Raw genomic sequence first — 18,480 nt, forward strand, 5'->3', positions numbered from 1 at the left:
ACAGCATTCACCCTTGCAGACATATGTGACAACAAACTCTCTAGCATGAAATTGGTTTCAGGTGAGAATTCTGGGGGAAATTTGCTACAGCTTTCCTCACAAGTTCCTCTATCTTCCTGCTTGAGTTTATTTCCCAGGTAAGAAACCATGCCATTCCCTGAGTATGACAAATCAGATCTTCTACCTTTGGGAACTCAGAACGCCCTTTTTCGCGGAAATGTCCCAGTTCTTCCAGATCTGCCAGTTCAGTAGCACCAGAATTCATGGACTCAGAATTCAATCCTCACCACTGACGTGCACAACTTATGTGTCTCTGTTCTCTGATCTCTGTCTCTGATCTCTGTTGGTAAATCCAGAGCAGCTTTATGATAAAAAAAAATTACTGCTCTGCTATTAGGAATCTACAAGCCTATAAGACTGCACAAAACCTAATTTTTCTGCGCACATTACTCCCCGGATTTTTTTTGTTTAACTAATTTTATAAAACGGGATTTTAAAAAAAGCTTCTCAGTCACATTAAAAATCTACATATAATCCCTCTGAATTCCAAAGTTCAGCTGTACTCACCCTGGGAACAGGCGACGTCTGGGTACCTTTCCTTTGGCCACTAGTCTCAGGCGTCAGGTCTCGGTGGTCAACCTGAATGTGGCTCTCCAGGTCTTCAGCACTTTCAAATTTGACACTACACTCAGGGCACCTCAGACTGCCACACGGCCTCTCATTCACCTCCTGTGGGGTCAAGCCTGAAGACTGTCCATTGGTGCTCCTGGTCATGCATCCAGCACAAAGGCCATAGGGAAGGCCATTCACATCCAATTTTACCAAGTCCTGCTTGTTCCGGAACTCTTTCAAGCACAATGCACACTTGTAGAGTTTTTGCAAGGCCTGGCCATTTGGTGATGAGGTCGCAGAGTTTCCTGCCAGTTTCTGCATATGAAACGTCCCATGAATTTTCAGCTCAAGCGTAGAGGTGACCGTCTGCATGCAGACAACGCAGCGAAACCCAGTGAGGGAGTTTCTGAGATCTGGATGCATCTGGCAGTGTTCGATGAATTCCTCCTCGCTCTGCAGCGGCATTTTGCAGATCCGACACGTTCCTGTATCCAAACTCTTGCTGTGAGTGACTTTGTGCTCAGTGAGGGTCAGGAGCGATGGGAAGCGTTCCCCACAGATGGGGCACATGTAGTGCTTTGCCGGGCCTCGATGGGTCTGCATGTGCTCTCTCAGGCCATTTTCTGAGAAAAAGGTCCTTGAGCAGATATTACACTTGTGGCTACCTTTGATGAACTCTGCTTTCTTCCTAGAACAGTCGTCCTCCCCAGGCCTGATGTTATGATCCCTCAAGCGATGGTTTTGCAAGAGGACCTCCATAGTATAGGCAGCGCCGCAGATGTCACAGCCATACATGGGCTCAGAAGCATCTACATCATCCTCACTGGCCTCATGACTGTTGGAGGTATCTGGATTCTTCATTAACATGTTCTGGATATCTGCCCCTTCTGTCTTCTTGTTTGTTGGGGTCATGCCATTAGCTGTACCATTTTCAGTGCTGGCATCAAAAACGCAGTGTTTTTCCCGCAAGTGTTTTTCAAGCAAGATGATGGCATGAAAAGCTTTGCTACAAAACTTGCAGTTGTATTTTTTGCTGTGGGTTGTGATGTGGCACTGCAGTTCTACCTCCGTGCTAAAAGTCTCACCACAGAAGATGCACTTGTGAGACTTTGATGGATTCCCCAAGTGACTATGCTTCACGTGGATTTGGAGATCCACCTCCTTCCTAAAATCCCAGTTACAGGCTGTGCAACGATACATCTTCTTTTCATTGCTGTGCTTGACTGCCAGATGCACTTGGATAGATACCTTGGAATCAAAAACTTCTTGGCAAAGCGTGCAGTGATACAACACAAAAGTATGCATGTCCAACAAATGCTTCTGCAAATCATCCACTGAAGAAAACTGTTTGTCGCAGCTCTCACATACATAATGAGTTGAAGTTGTCATGTAATGTACGGTGAGATGTTGCAGGAGAGACTCCTGGGAATCAAAGTCTTCTTTACACTGAGGGCAAGACTGTTTCCTCAACAGCAACTCCAAATGCAACTTTAAATGAGTTTGAAAACTCTCAAAATTTGAGAACTTTAGATCACACTGATTACATGGATATTCACCATTAGACACCGAGTTCACACTAGCAGAAAGCCGTTGCCTTTTAGGGGAAGAGACTTCAACATCAGAAGAAACTGGACTCTGCTCTGCTTTTGACTTCTTATTGTGTGCCAGAGGAATGTTCTTGTGGTTTTCTTTAATATGCTTTGTAAGCTTCAGGATGGAGCCAAAAATGGGGGAGTTTGTGCAATAAGGGCATGAATAAACTTCCATAAAAGACTGTGTTGGCTGAATGACAGGGGAATCCAGTTTTGAATTTCCTACATTGCAGTGAGTCTGCTGAATATGCTCAGTCAAGGTTGCTTCGGTCAGAAAGCCCATTGAGCACTGGTTACAGAAGAAAGCATTGTTACCATCTTGAGGGGTAGCATTTGGGCCACAGTGAGTAATACGGATGTGTTCCTGTAAGCTGTTGATATCTGCAAACATCTCAGGGCAGTAGTTACAGTGAAAGGCAGAAATGTTGCTAAACTGCATCATGGGATAAGCATGGTTTTTGTGCACCTTTCTCACGTGTTCATTCAAGTTGTACAGCGTAGGCATGGAATCAAGGCAGATCTGGCACGTGTGGCTTTGCTGAGGTTTGTCTGCATGGATGGTCTTCAGGTGGATCTCAAGCACAGCAAGACTGTTGAAGTCGCGCTTTGAGCAGTACGGGCAGCTGTAAGTAACTTTAGACCAATTCTGGCCTTCCTCTCTGTCCACAGACCTGATTTTCTTCTGCCCTCTCAACGGCTTTAAGGTCGAATCCGGGGTGGAACCTCTCTCCACCGATGCGCTGGAGTCGGGAGTCGCGCTACTCATGGATGCCACACTCCCCAGGACTGGGTCAGGGCTGATGCTGTGATTGCTGGAGTCAGGTTGTCTGTGGCTGTCCAAGTGGCAATAGACTTCCTCCACTGAAGAAAACTGCTCTGGGCACATAGGGCACTTGTGTTTTTTGTTGGCATGGGCTTGATGAATGTGTGAGAGCAATAAGTTTTCATCTGAAAATACTTCAGGGCAATGAATACACTGCAAATCTGCCTTCTCAGAAAGCTGTGGGTGGCGTGTCATTACGTGCTTCTCCAATTCTTCAGTCTGACTGAATGTCTCTTCACAGTAATCACACATAAAATCATCCTTCTTCACCTCTTTCTCAGACTTTGCCATATGTTCCTTGTTCTTTTTATGAGCTTGCATGTGACTCTGCAATGAGCTGGTAGATGAAAACCCACGTTTACACACAGTACACTTGAATGGTTTGCTGGAGCTGTGGGTTTTCAGATGAATTTTGAGGTGGTCGCTGCGAGAGAACGCGGCCTCGCACTCGTGGCAATGATACTTTTTGTCCCCCGTATGAAGCTTTATGTGACGGTCCCTACTCCTCTTGTGTTTAAAAAGCCGGCTACAGTAGGTGCATTTGAAAGGTAGTTTGTCACTGTGGATCTGCTCGTGTCTCTTAAGGTAGCTCAAGCGAATGAAGGACTTATCACAAAACTGACAGGGATACGGCAGGCCAGTCCCCCCTTCCTCCTCCCCGATGCCGAGATCACACCCATCTCCTATCATCTGAGTGGGTGATGCAACATCTTTGCTGGAGGGAGATGAAGCCACCCAGGAGAGTTGTGGGTCGTCATCACCATCTGTAATGGGAAAGCAGAAAGGAGATTAAAAACAATTCCCAGTGCATCTGTGAAATAAGGACAAAGCTCTCGACAACACTACGGGCTTCTGCTACTACAGCATAAAAAAAAAAAAAAAATCAGCTCAAAAAATAAAAAGAGTATCTCTCGAATTTCAAAGGAGGTTTGAGAAATAAAAATATATTTGTAAATGTAATTCACAAATACGCCAACATGTATTATTAATAAAAATCATTTTTTCCTTAGCAGGTTTAGCACCCGCTCACTGTACCGTAAAGCAATAAACACTGAATAAAGAAAACAAAACACAATGTGCAACGAAGCAACACGAGCATCTCGGGAAGCTCCAGTGCTAAGCGATCACCTGCGATTCTAAGGGCCTTTTTCAACGCTACCTCAAGGTGACTTTAACTGATGTCTCCATTAACCAACATCCTTCACTTCTGCCTCACAACTGGCACAGAACGGGAGGCAGCGCGGAGCCCAGCAGGCGGTGAGGCGCGAGGCGCAGGGCGGGGCGGCCCAGCAACGCCGCGCGGAGGGAACGCGTCAGTTAGCGCGGCTCTGAACCGCGATCTCAGGCATCACGAGACGGGCAGCCTCTGCACAAGGCTCAGCCTGTGCACTGCAACTACTGCCGCTGCTCACAGCGAGGCTCTGAAAATCGTTCATCGTTTGATATTGGAAACACCTAGGCGCCACCTCCAGCAGCAAAGCACACAATTAAAATAATAATTAAAAAAATACATGGCGTTTTGGCGGCTTTCTTAACAGAACTGCTAGCAAGAAACAGGAGCGCGAGTTTGAAAATTCTAATTCCGCAGAACGCGGAGATGTCTAGCGGAGCAGAAACGCCGCAGGTCTGACAGAAAACTGACCCAGGAACGGAGCGAGAGCAGAATCCACGTGAGGGAAAGCTCTGACACCACAGCCCGGAACTCAAAATCCGAGCCAGCTCCGCAGGGACGCCGCTCGGTGCCCGGCCGCCCGCCCGCCCCGCGCAGCCCGCCCCGCCGCCCTCAGCCTTTCCCGCGCAGCCCTCGGCCCGGCCCGCTCCGCTCGGCGCTCACTCGGACTCGCAGGCCCGGCCGCGAGCGCGCTCTCCGCACAAAGTTTGCGCGGCTCTCCTCCTCCCGCCCGCCGGCCTCTCCCCGCGGGGCCGCAGCGCCTCGGCCCGCCCCGCCGCCACCTCCGCGGCGCTCCGCCGCTCCGCGCTCTGCCCCCGCCGCCCCCGGGCCCCTTCCCGGCCGCCCGCGCTCCCGGGGCCCGTCCCTACGGACCTGCGGCCGCGAGAGGCGGCGGGAAGGAGGCGGGCGGCCGGCGGCGCCGGGACGAGGGGCCCCGGGGGGGAGCGGGTGGCTCGGGGCCGGGCGATTCCCCGCTCGCGCCAGCCGGGCTCCTCGGGGGCCGCGAGACAAAAGGGAGCGCGAGGGGGGGACGCCGGGCCCGAAGTAGGGCAGCACGTGTTGCGTGCCGGCCGGCAGCGGGAAAGCGGCGGGGGCAGCGCGCCGCCGGGTTTGGGAGCGCCGTGCCTGCGGGCTGAATGCTGCGGAAACGCCGCCGGCAGAAGCGGGCGCGCACATAGGCGCGCCGCGTTCGTCTGCCCATCGCATCTCCTGCCGGACCTCGGAGCTCAGAGCGGCCGTGGGGAGCGCGGCACCGCGGCTCAGCTCGGGCTGCGACTGCCGGGGCCCATCGAGCGGACGGCTCCAGGCGCTGCTCCGCACCCGGCCCGGCTGCCTTTCCCTCTGAAGCGAGCCGAGCCACCTCCACATGCAGCGCCCGCACCCTGCTCTGCTGCCCCGCAAACACTGGGGCCCTGGAGAGCACAAATCTGGCAGAGCCGGGGGGTTCAGGCTGCTGTGCTTATGTAACGGGCTCAAAATAACGACCGTTTCTCAGACTGAAAAGAGTTCAAACTGGAAAGGGAAGCATTCACGTAGACGTAGCTGGAAACGAGGGTTGTGTCCTTTTGCCAACTTCATCCGTGTCTTCCACTGATTGCCGTGCTTCACTTCTGGATCCTTTCACTTGTGTTTCCTCGTTCTTTGACAATTCAGAAGGAACCAGAAGCTTTGAGTTCCAGGGACAGCCTACCTTGACTTTCTCCCAAACAAGATGCTGAATGATTAAATGCCCAGAACTAAAGAAATTAGGAAACGCTCATTATCATTAATCTCTTTATGGAATGAAAAGTAGCCCTGTTAATTTCAACTTGCCATTTCAAGTTAAAAAAAAAAGAAGACCTATAATGAACTGAGAAGGAAATTCTAAGGTATTTTACCAGAGTAGTATTTTACAAGGAAGATTTATTTTAGATGTGGTGTGACATGTCTGGCTATGATGGTTAGAATAATAATTTTACATTAATGCAATCAAAGGAATGTAGCAGAATGAGAAAAATCACTTTCAAAAAGGAGATTAAAGTCATTAAAAATGGCTAATCCTGCAAAGTGGGACTGTTCTAAAATAAAGAATCACATGGCTGGTGTGAGGCTTTTGTCATTAGCGCATAAGAGAATCAAAACAAGTATTAAAAGGGGAAGAAAATTCAATAAAAAGTTTAATTAGGGGGAAAAAAAAGAAGGCATGAAGGAAGCTTCAGGATGTCAGTGATGTTCAGGATGTGTGTGTGTCACAGAGCTTACGGGGCTAAAGTTGATAATCAATCTCCAGTGGTACAATAATTTAGCAATGTAATGTTCAGCACGTTTATGGGACTGCAGGCATTTATCATCATCACTGTGGAGCTAATTCCAGCCTCAATGCATTCAACGAGTGTATTTTCCTTCTAATAAGAGCAATTTGGCCAAACTGTAGCATAAATCATACTTCATTCTCTGTTTATCTTCCAGATAGCACGAGCCACGTTCAGAAATATACACATGAAGCTAAAACAATAAAATTAAGCCTTAAAAAATATGATTGCTTTTAGAAAGGAGAGCACATTGCAAACTGCCAGCAGAAAGCTGCACTGCCTCCTCTGCACACTCCAGTGACACTGATCTATTTATTATTTCAATGTTACTTTCCTCATAGAAATTAAACAAAGCAGCCACGATTTCCCAGCCCCTGCAAATACTTTTCCTCCCACCTTCCCTGCAAGGCTGGAAGCATCCCACCCGTCAGAACTTCAGTCTGGGGCTCGGGAGCACCAAGTGCTCCTGCCCAGGCAGCAGTCGGGTCCAGGCTCTGCCGAAGAGACCTGCAGAGCCTCCATCCCAAGCTGGCAAGTGCTCCCCATCCAGGACAACAACCCATGGAAGTGAGATTGGAAGGTGCTCTTACTCCATTGGGTTTGTCCATCTAGCACAGAGCCAGTACACAAAAAGAACAAAATATCAAAAAGAAAACCCCAAAATCAATCATTAAGATGGTTGTTTAACTTCAGATTCATGATTTTTCCAGAGCCTCTCCATCACACCTAAGTTAAAATGCTCAAAACACTCAAATTGTATTAGACTATTAGAAGCTGATGGAATTCTGGCACCCAAAATAAGTAAGCTACTTTCACAAACAAGCTTGGCATCATGAGACGTGTGTATAAACCGCTCATGTTTCAGTTCATCGCATCCATGGTAGGGAAAAGCCATCTGCTGCTCAAGGGCAAATTGTAGGGCTTATTTCTGGATAGCTGTGAAGCCCCGAGACATCCTCAGACAGAGGGCCTGATAGGAATGTTATCATTTTCAATAATTATTATTATCACAGATGCTTATCTATGAGAATACAACACAAAGATTGAGAGGAAAGGATGGCGAAGTCTTCAGTAGTGGTTATAGCAAATTTTGAATTGCTCCACTATGCATTAACACCAAGGATGGATCATTACAATGGATTATGGTAAGAACCTCGCACAGCATACACTGTTCATTTACACTGCCATGCCGGTGTGAAATAATGCAAATCAAGTTCACGTACCAAATGTTTTAAGTTTCAATGTTTTCAGTGCAATGTCACAGAATTTACTTTTTTTTCCTTTATTGGACTGTGTATTCCCCTTTTCCTGCACAAACATAACATGGTAAATAATATCAAATATCTTTACTATTCCCAACTCAATTTTTATGGATGCATTGGCTTCACTGACTGATTTTGTCCTTTCTCACAGACAGCAGTGGAGCACTACGAACCGCAGCTCTGTGGCCAATGAAAGCCATTTGATGCTGACATCACCCCCACCTGAGCAGTGCCAGGACCATTCTGCTGTGCCTGAATCCCAGCGTCACTGTGCACTGCGATGCACTTTGCTGAACAATGGAAAAGGGCTTCCACCACTCATTTATAACCATCCTACAAAAATACCACCCTACTGCGCCCAGCACTGCTCAGCACATCCCTGGCTGAGGCACCAGGGAGGCCCCTGGAAGCTCACGCTGTGCTGAGGAACACAGTGCAACTTCAAGCTTCAGAAACATCAGCATCTTCACAAACATTCCTGAAAGCTTTCTTATTTCAAGGCACAATTCCAGTTTGATTTATATAAACATTTCATATTCACAGAGAAACTGACTGGGGATAAAGAACTCCAAGGTGCTAATAGCAGCGGCTCCACAGGCAGTGCCTTCGTGATTATCAGTGACTTAAGGAAAAGGTGCTTACAGCTAATTGCACGCTGGTGTGGTAAGCGTTTGTGTTGGGCTACATCACCAACACTTACCAACTCTTCTTCCAACTTCTCTGCTTTGCACTGCCATTCATTTTTAAGTGAAGTTTCTAAAAAGAAATAAAGATGCCTGGCTCAGTGGAAAATATATATAATCTAATTTTTCTTCTCACAATCAGAGTAACCGAGTAACACAGAATATAAAATCAGCACAAGATGTAGCACAGACTTGCACACATTACATTTGCTGGGATGTCTGCTGTAGATAAACTGTTACGCAGACAGTTTAAACTTAGCTGCCTTTGTTTAAACCTTTCTTTTGGGATCAAGGAGGCATTTAATTAGTCTTTTTTACGCTGAAACTTAAAAGTACACACAAAAATGTCTGTTGAAGCCTGGCTGATGCACAGGAACTTGTTAAGGCAACACAACATGTGCCTGAGCCCTATCTCTCACAGCAAGGCTGTTAAGGCTCAATAACGACCGTCAGTAGGGTGATACATCATTCCATACAATGATAAAAATCAAAAAGTTATTTATAATGTTATTTTTCTTACATCGAAGAGGCTGTATTTTAGAGGTAACAAAAATTAATACATCATTAAATAAGTTATTTCACACTTTAATAAACGGCATAATAAGGGGCGGAGGAGCAAGTTTTATGTTAGATCTAGGAATAAACTAAATGCTTTCAGGGTTGAATCACTGTTTTCCTTTACTCCCTTCGGAAAAGCAGCAGATACTATATTCTGCTGTGCATCATGGACTTGGGACTGAAAACAGCTGCACTCTAATTACATGTAAAGTGTACCAAAACATTCCTTTTATCACAGACTGTAAATCTGTTAGCATCTGTCTCTCCTTTGTTTCTTCCACAAGATACAAGCTTGTTTCTACATTTTTCTCACCTGTAGCGGTGATTAAAATTCATTATAAATGAAAGGAGTGAACACTAAAACAAGTTCCTCTGTGTACAGTTCTAAACTCAAATTAGAAACAGCTGTTTGCTAATTCATGCAGTGATGTTTTGTCGTGCTCTGTGAATCAATAATAACTCACCCTATTTCTACAGAAATGTTAGGATTGTATGTGTATTTTGCTTAGCCACTTGCTCTTCAGAAATGTTCAAATACACATTTTGTCTTTTTTAAGCAAGATTAGGGGATGGCAGCAGCAAAATTATCAATGAATTAACAGAATGACACTAACAGCTTGCTGCACATGCCTACTCTGCTACCTAGAGGGTCCTGCACCATCCTTGCTCCATTGATACCTACAGAGCACTTTATGGAGGCCTACTCTAAGAACAGAACCGTACACGGGGTTATATGCACACATCATGGATGCGAAAGTCGTACAGAGAAGGCTGTAAAATTAGAGGTTTGGCTACGACATGTACAGTTTTCAAATACAAGGAAAGACAAAGCCCTTAGGAAAACAATCCTAATAGAATAATTATTACCTATAATAATTACTTATAAAATTAATTATAATAAATGGTAATACTTAGGGTAATTCTCAATAATATTTCTCAACATTATCTTAGCCACAGCACAGACTTCGTACGACCCATTGGCCTTACAGTCACACCATTATATTCTGCACTTCTTGCTACTTGATGTCAACACTTATCATGATTTCAACACAACTGTACAAAACGAGGAGGCAGTGCAGAGCAGTTCAGAGCTCTGCCTGCACATGCTGGCATGGAGCCTACGGCTCGGGGCAGGCAGTGGCAGTGCTCTGAGCAGCGGAGCCACCCTGGCCTCCTGCTCCTCTCCCTTCACAGCGCTTGGGAAGCCAGCCTGGAGAGGTGAAAAGCACTGCCCTCCATGGTCTCTGTGATGCAGGCAAGGGAAATCCTTTGCTCGATTATAAATGATGATGTTCTTCTGATACTGCTAGCACTAACAGGGCTCTCCCCATACTCTGTGCACCCTGTGGAAACGTGGCCAGCAGAAGAGCCTTTGTGGTGGGATGCAGTACGTGTGTGGCATTTCCAAGATGGCTGGTTTCCTCCCTGCCGTCTGATCGGGCAGCTCCCCATGGCAGCAGGCACCTGCTCCCAGGCTGCTCTGCGATCCCCTCAGGCTGTGCACTCAGCCACAGCTCAGGCTCCTTCCCTCAGCTCACGCCACGGCTGAGCATCATAATACAGACGGGCCAGTGCTTGGAGAAACTCAGAGAGCACAGAAATCCAAATTAAGAAAGGACAGACTTTTCTCCATGAACGGGCCAGACTGATGTGATCTGACTTAATGCTTTACTGTGCTCATTTTCGTGTTTCTGAATTGCACGTTCAAGTGAAGATTAAGTCATCAATTACAATCCATTAGGTTCATTCATAAAATTCATTTAGGGGTCAGATTGTGTGCGGTGAGCAGGGAACCTGGTGACAGCAGGGACAAGGACAGGCAGCACTTTCCACAGGATATTCAGCTCATGCAGAATCAGGTCAGAACTCATTCTGATGGCATGAACAGCAGTTTGGAGAAGTGCCTTGAAAACTGGGGCAGTGGCAAACTAGGACAGAGAGAGCCTTGCCAAGACCTCTCAGATAAGCTGCTGTTACTGCTAGGACAAACACATGTCTACTACCGTGCTGGTAAGCAGCATGAGAGCGGTGCTTCCATTTCTGCAGTGCTCCATTCCAATCTTTTGGCCGTGGATCAACTCTGAGCCAAAAGAACCACTATGAAGGGAGAAAACTGAGACCAGACATCGTATCTGCTCTGCATCTTCTGCTCAGGGTCACCAGAATGACAGGCTTGCTAGGACGGCTTTCTGTAAGGAGATTTGACACTACAGTGTCCTGATCCCCAGGCAAGTGAGTTTGCTGTCCCTGTCTTCAATGTAAGAAAATATTTTCCCAAGAGCAGGCTTTCGCTCCTAAGTGACTGTTTTCTACCAGTGCTCAGTAGAAGATACGTCATCTGCCATGTTCCAAACCTGAGAAAAACCTCCTGTTTTAAATCTCTACCCTGCGCAGGACTTTACTGCCCAGCTTTCCGGCCTGAGGAATTTAAAGCTGGTCATATTATTAGAGCAAGTTGCCGGGGAAAATAAAAGCAGCTTGTTAAGTTAGAAAGAGTAGGCTGTTCTAGGCTCTCGTTTTGATCTAGGTGGGAAAACTGTGACGCAGTTAAAATCTTAATGGGTTGACATTCGTGATGAATAGACCCAATGCTGAAAAACACATGTTGGCTGAAATTGCTGAACAATAAACAAACAGTAAAAAACAACAACATCCAGATTTTGTACTGCCTTCAAAGAACTGGGGAAGGAAAATCAATAAATTACACGTGACATACAGTATCAAATAACCTGTTTTATAGTTATGCATATGCATTATTAGTCTGATTTCCAAATATGTTATATATTCATATCAATCCTATTGAAATTAATAGGAATGGCAGCTGCCTAACCCCTCTGAAAACACAAGTGGCAAACATTAAACACAGTCAAATTACACCAAGGTGTTTTTTGAAAGGTGCACACACATTCCCTCCTGCTTTCATGAATTCACAGTAAAGATTTCACGTGAACACCATCAGTGGAGATGAAGATGCCCTTGTGAGCATCCCACGAGCACACACAGGCATTTCCCCAGATGTGGGCAGTGCAGCTTCTGGAGACCATGAGACCATCCCCTGGCCAGATGCAGAGGCGCTGCTGTCCCTCAGTGCCCCCAGCAGTACCCTGCAGCTGACGGAGTGCCATCCAGACCCAGCCTGGGGTTTGCTCCAGCTCAGTAAATCTCCCATTCCTCAGGGACAGCACGTTCTATGGCAGAATGCAATTAGCTAAGACTCTGGGTTTGCTATAGTAAACAATTTTTTAAAAATATTTCATTTGGAATTACAAACAAAGACACACAAATGTAAAAAAACACCGCTGAATATTAAGAACATTTCTGAGTATCAGTTAAATATCAGTCCTCAATCCGTACTGTGTTCGTGACTGGCCTGAGGGGACAACCATTAAAACAGAGGTCAGAAAGGAAGTTCTCCACTTATCAATAGCCGATAAAAATAACTGAAAGGTTTTAAAAGAAAACAGCTATAGATTTTGTGCTATGCAAGATGAAAGCCAAGCAGTGTGGCTTGCCAAAGAGAGATGCATATTCCACGCTGCATGGTAACGCTACTTCTTTTTCAGTAACAGTATCCAGCATTTTAAATAAGAAACAGCTTTCAGAACAAGAGAGCAAACAAAAGTGTTTGCCACCCAGTAAGAATCTTTCTCGGTACATCAGTGCCGCCCTACAGCAAACGTACTGCATGAGAGACCTTTCAGGTTTAGGCGGTGGTAACCCTCTATCTGTGATCTGATGACTCGTGCTGCACCACACAACAGAACTGTCTGCCAAAAGCTGCACTCTTCTTCCAACAGATCTTTGCCCTTTGACTGGAGAGCCCGATGGCAAACCATCAGCCGTCTCTCTCAGGCTTCCGGCAGAAGAGCTGCAGCGTCAGCTCAGGGCTCTCCTCCCACGGCTCACACCCGCGTCTGAGCCCTGCACCCCTGCAAATATGAATTGCTCAATTTATTCTAGTTAGTTGCTGTCCCTGTGCCTCGATCATGGATGCATAATAGAGTAAATTGATAATTAAGAAAGGCGTAGGGCACAATTATTTGTTTAAATGGGATTAAAATTAGGGCTGGAGAGTACATTGAATCATCTCAGCTTATCCCTGAAGAGAAGCAAACATCTTGGCACTTGCAAATAAAAGCCTCTTTCCCCACCATCCCTCCCAAACAATGCTCCTTGCATTGAGGGCAGCCTCACAGACAGTGGCACAGATAACAGAAAATTAAAGAGAATAAAGGGAGAAGTTTTTTCCAAGGCCAGGCTGGATCAGGCTCTGGGCAACCGGATCTAGCTGTGGATGTCCCTGCTCATTGTAGGGGAGTTGGACTAGATGACCTTTAAAGGTCCTTCCTACTCTAAGGATGCTATGATTCTGAGTCTTGTTCAATATCTTCCTCCCTAACTCTACCCATATAAAGGAGAATTGCTGTAGTTACAAAAAATATCTGAGGATGTTAATAAGAGGAATGAGGAGGTAGTGGGGTGACTGCTATCAGTTACCCTAAAAAGCTGCACTGTGGTACTACAGGTACTGCAAACATTTGCCTTTCTATAGAGGTGTCCACTAAATTAAAGTGGTTGGAAGCTGGAGGCGGGGTGGGGACACAGCTGAGTTAAGAACAAAAGCAAGAGCACTAAAGCACAAAAGAACAGCCACAACAACGACAACAAAAAAGCTTTCAGGGAAATTTGGAGGTGCACCCCAAACTCTGCCCCGAGAGCAGCACAGAATGGCTCATTCCCTGGCACAACCTTCTCATACAGGAAAGTGACAGAACAAGGTACAATTCACATATTACTTTTTTGTTTTTTTCGAGGCTTTTCTAGTATTTATTTTATCACCTACCAATAAAGCTTTTTTTCATTCGCAGTTATCTTTTCCATCATCTTGGATTCCCATACCTTCTACCTTTGGATTTTGTATGACCATAACGAGGACACAGGAAGCTCTCACCATTACATAAAGCCCAAAGTCACTGTACTCAGACACAACTGTGACTCCACCTTCATCCAGTTCTTCGGCTGGGCTGAAGACAGTGAATCTGATCTGATTTTTACCTCCGTGTTGCTTTGTATCAAAACACCTACTTTCCAGTGGGTTGGGCCTAACAAAATACTAAGCAGAGGGGTGGGCAGAGAAGGAAGAGCCATTATAAACGCACAGAAATACACCGTGTCAGCCAACTGCCCAGCTTGTACAAAAGCATTAAAAAGTTTCAATGTATTTTTCACCTTGAACCATTTTATTATCTTTCTAATGGCGTTAGAGAAGCTTCCACTGCAGCCACAGGAAAGCTGACATCCCTTAACAATCCTACACTAATTCCTGCCTGAATTTTTGTGCAAAGTGTGATCAGGTAACAATATTTACCATGTACAGTAATTATGAAAAACTGTGAGATTGTGTAATTATGTATTTTAATTACATGATCTGATTAGCTTTTTTAATCACATCATAAAAAGAAAGGAAATTCACTGAGGTTGTCAGAAAGTTAATAAAAATAAGGTAATTCACGGCTAAGGCTCACCATGGTGCCTTTCTAACTACTTCCTTGCTGCACCCCACTGTGCCTAGGTATTGGAGGTCAACCATAAGTATTAATTTCCTTACTTTTATTAACTTTGGTGACAACATTCAGGCTCTTTTGGCATGGTTTTTTTCTTGCTTTTTTTTTGTTGTTTACTTCATTAGTTTCTCATTTAGCTCAGTGGTACTTTAAGGGACGACAGACTCTCAAAAACCAAAAGCGTGGTTGATGTGGAGCCCTCTAGAGATCCTCACCCTCCTGTGCCCCCAAACCCCCCAGCGGCTGCTCCGTGGGGCAGCTGTGGAGCAGTCACTGCCACATGGTGCCGCACGAGCGGTGCTGCCAGCCTGCAAGGCCCAATCAGTTTAGCATGTCAAACAACATCTTGATGAAGCTGGCCGACATCTCTGGGTCACACCGAATCAGGGCCATCACGATGTGTGTGCAGTCAACCCAGTGCTACAGAAGGAAGATGGAAAGTAACCTGAGAGATTTGGGCAGATGGAGGCAGAAGTTGAGCCCAGGGCTGCTGAGCAGACACACGGATGGCACAAAATGGTGCCTTTTCCTATGTGAGGGGATAGGCACTTCCAGCAAACCAATGGGCCCTTGTACCTGTCCTGGCAAACCGTGCTGCCGTGTGCAGATAGTACGGGCTGAGGATCCTTCTCCCACACCCATGTCAGGCCAGAGCACGGCTGTTTCAGCTCTGGAAAACAATTTTTCTAACTTTTGGATGTGATTCTGCTCTAAGGAAACATTTTGTTTATATCCAAACTGGGATTCTATACTGTAATACTTGGCGATTGGACTCAGCAGCTCTGTTTTACTCATTGCTGGTTCACTCTCTCTCCTCTGCAGCCCTTCTTTTTTTTTCCCTTTTTCTGCCGTTACCTTTCCACCCGCTCTCACATGGCTCTCTGGGGAGAACAAATCACTCTGGGAGGTTTAGCAGGCTGACAAGAGCAGAAATTCAATGGGGTGTGCGTGCAGGGCCAGGCACAGCAGGGCTGCCCCACTGGTGACCTGGCCGGGCGGGCACCTCGCTCCACAGGACCACCTTCTGCACACCACGACTTCAGAGTGCCTGCTTTGGAGGAGAGGCTGCCAAATGCTGACGGGCCGAAAGTGATCATTTCAGGAGAGATTTTTAATACAGCTGACATAAAACGCAGTTCACTCAGAAGCCATGCTCCCAGAAGTGAAAGACCACTAAAAAAGGCCTCCATTTTTCCAAGAAAAGTCTAAAGCACCTTTGGACAAGATATCATTTAGGTGTCTCATTTCTATCTTAAGAGACTTGTAACCGTGTCCTCACAGCCCTGCCCTATCTGCAGAAAATATACAGAGGCAGCTCCAGCTGCAGAGGGGCAGAGATGGGCAACCAGGGGCTGCTGCAGCGCACTGTGCATCGCCCTGAGCCCTGCCCCGGGGCAGCGGAGGCACTGCTTCCACTGCTGCCTTTTGAAAGGCATGGAGAGGGGGCACAGAATGCTTTTGCGTGGAAAGTGGAAAACATTCTGTGCAACAACAGGAATTCTTTTCCTTTGAACACTATTTGCTGCTGCAGATTACATTTGCAAACTATAGATTTCAATGTAGTGTAGCCAAAAGCAAGCTAACAGTATAATTTGCTTCCTGGGTACTTTACTTTTAAATTCATCTATGCACAATGAAGTGGAGATTTGGAAAAAATAAGAAAACGAAGAACCCCCTTCTACTCATGTTCTTGCAAACCTGGGTAAACTTACAGGAGCCCATCTTTTAAATAACTGGCATGATGTACTCTGCTGGTGGTACAGGCACTGCCTTCTGCCAGGAAATCTTAATGCACGCAGCAAGCGATATCTGACACTCTGCAAACTCAGTACTACAGAGAACTTGCTCAGTTGAAGGTATTTATAATATTTTTCTTTCACCACTGCCTGTATTTTCACTTTCGCATTTTTACATTGCGTGTGTCTCTACTCAATGAAACTAAAGTATCTCTGTGACAGTTATTTAAAGCGTTTTTTTTCCTTTGGCATTTGGTTCTTTAAATGGCATAAAAAGGACCTTGAAACTGTGCTTTTTAAACTCAGTTTCCTGACTGATAGTGAGGGTTTAGAGAGCTATAAATGACAAATAGTGGGGACAGATACCAGTTATTTCCTAAAACTAAAGGCATTTCTAGCATGATTCACTGTCAACCTCCAACCCAAGACATCCACAGACAAATTCTCTATCCTTGCATTTACTCTGCCTTGCCATTTTGAACTGCATCATGCTCCTTACTAATTATCTCTCAATAACTCAAACATTTTCCAGGACCCTACTCTACGGAAAGCTATTTTCTAACAATTTTAAGTAATTTGAAAAGTTCCCATGCAATACTGGCTTTTCTCCTTCCCCTCCACTTACGTTTTCCATCATGCTTCTTTTCGTCATTTCCCCATCCTCTCTCAAACTCAAATTATTAGACTGCAAACATGGGCAGGTCCAGACACCCAAGGGTTGAGCCAGGATCTTCTCTCCTGGGGGAACTGCCACGGTAAACTCAATGAGTATCTGTGATGTTTGCTGGTACTAGGGAATAGTATTTCCCTTGGGCACTTTCTGGATAGAGTCTACCACCTGGGTTAAGTCATTATTACAATCAAGCAGAAAGAAAAGGGGGAGGGAGAGAAAAGATGAAAAAACACTACAGCAAGCATCATTAAAGCTCATCAAAAGTGCATTAGAGAACACCTGATAATATACTCTGAACATTAATGATCCTTACAATATACCATATTAATGCAGATGTTATCTGAATTTATGGAAACAAAATTTTACATCCACTCATTTCCCTAAAATCAGTGTTTAAAAAAAAACACCAAAACTCTCCCAGAACTATTAGTTGCCTTTCTCCAGAAACCGATAAATAAAATAAAGCCTTTTGATCCTTTATGTGTTGCTGATCACAAGTCTCAAACAAGTTCTCTACCCTCAGAATGCTTGCTGGCATTCACTGGCAACACGCTACAGTTAAAATGGATGATGGTAAGCCAATATTAATAAAAGGATTGTGATTGTGTCGGCTTAAATTGGACTATTATTGCCACTAAGATCAATTTTACTGGCAGCCTTAAACTCTGCAATGCTGGGCAGCAATTTCCCTTGCAATTTTTCCCCCCTCACGTTATGAGGGAGACGCATGAATGCCATCGAATTGATAATGCAGCTCTATTCCAGGGTGCTGAGTGCCAGGTTATAGCACGAACAGCTTAGTTGCCTGAAGAGCCTAATACTTCAACCAATAACTGAAATGGAGGTCAAAAAATTAATTCTAGGCACTGCTTAAGTCCTGTGTTCCTCCTTTACGGAGCCTGCAAATCATGTCAAGTTCTGCATAAATAGGTTTTGTGGGGGTATTAGAGGATGAATTACTGTCATCTAGGTGCTAGTGCTTAGCAAAGCAAGGACCATCAAACTCATTTTGCCAAAATCCAATGTGAATTGCTGCTCTCAAAGAAAGAAGGTCACCCAACCAAGAACACTTCATAACAAGAGCAGTGAAACAAAACAAGAAATTCTAAAACACACATGCATTCTTACAAAGATGCGTTTTATAAATACAACAGTTACCCCTAAAGACCACTTTTTCATTGCTATTTGAAAGCTAAAGTGAAGTCTGTTTCCTAAACAAGGCGCTGATAAGGTTTGCAGCATCGCAGAATTACTTCCAGAAATATGGGAAGCAGGAATTATTTTTAGTGCAGCTGAGAGCCCAGGCATATTTCAGGCGATCTCCCAGAGCCTGCTTCTATACCATGTGGGACATAAACCCACAAACTATGAAAGAACCCAAATCAGTCTTGTTTTCTCAAGTGACATCCATTATCCCTCATCTGAGAAAATTAACACGTGTATTTAGAAGCTCAATAAACTAAGCTCAGAGCTAAAAGTGTAGGATTAACTCTTTCTGCATCATAATAAATGCCA

At 45.4% G+C, this 18,480-nt stretch overlaps 1 protein-coding gene across 1 annotated transcript in view; it reads right to left on the minus strand.

The window, feature by feature from the left end:
* The window catches only part of ZNF423 (zinc finger protein 423), a gene marked incomplete at both ends in the record, with an annotated part of 172,888 nt that overhangs the window by 63,486 nt on the left and 90,922 nt on the right, over positions 1-18,480 (minus strand). The window contains one exon of the mRNA XM_079541314.1: positions 568-3,791. Coding sequence (XP_079397440.1) covers positions 568-3,791 — 3,224 coding nt within the window. The remainder of the gene's footprint in view (positions 1-567; positions 3,792-18,480) is intronic.

Source organism: Tetrao urogallus (genome assembly GCF_951394365.1).
Source record: "Tetrao urogallus genome assembly, chromosome: 12".
Classification (NCBI taxonomy): domain Eukaryota; kingdom Metazoa; phylum Chordata; class Aves; order Galliformes; family Phasianidae; genus Tetrao; species Tetrao urogallus.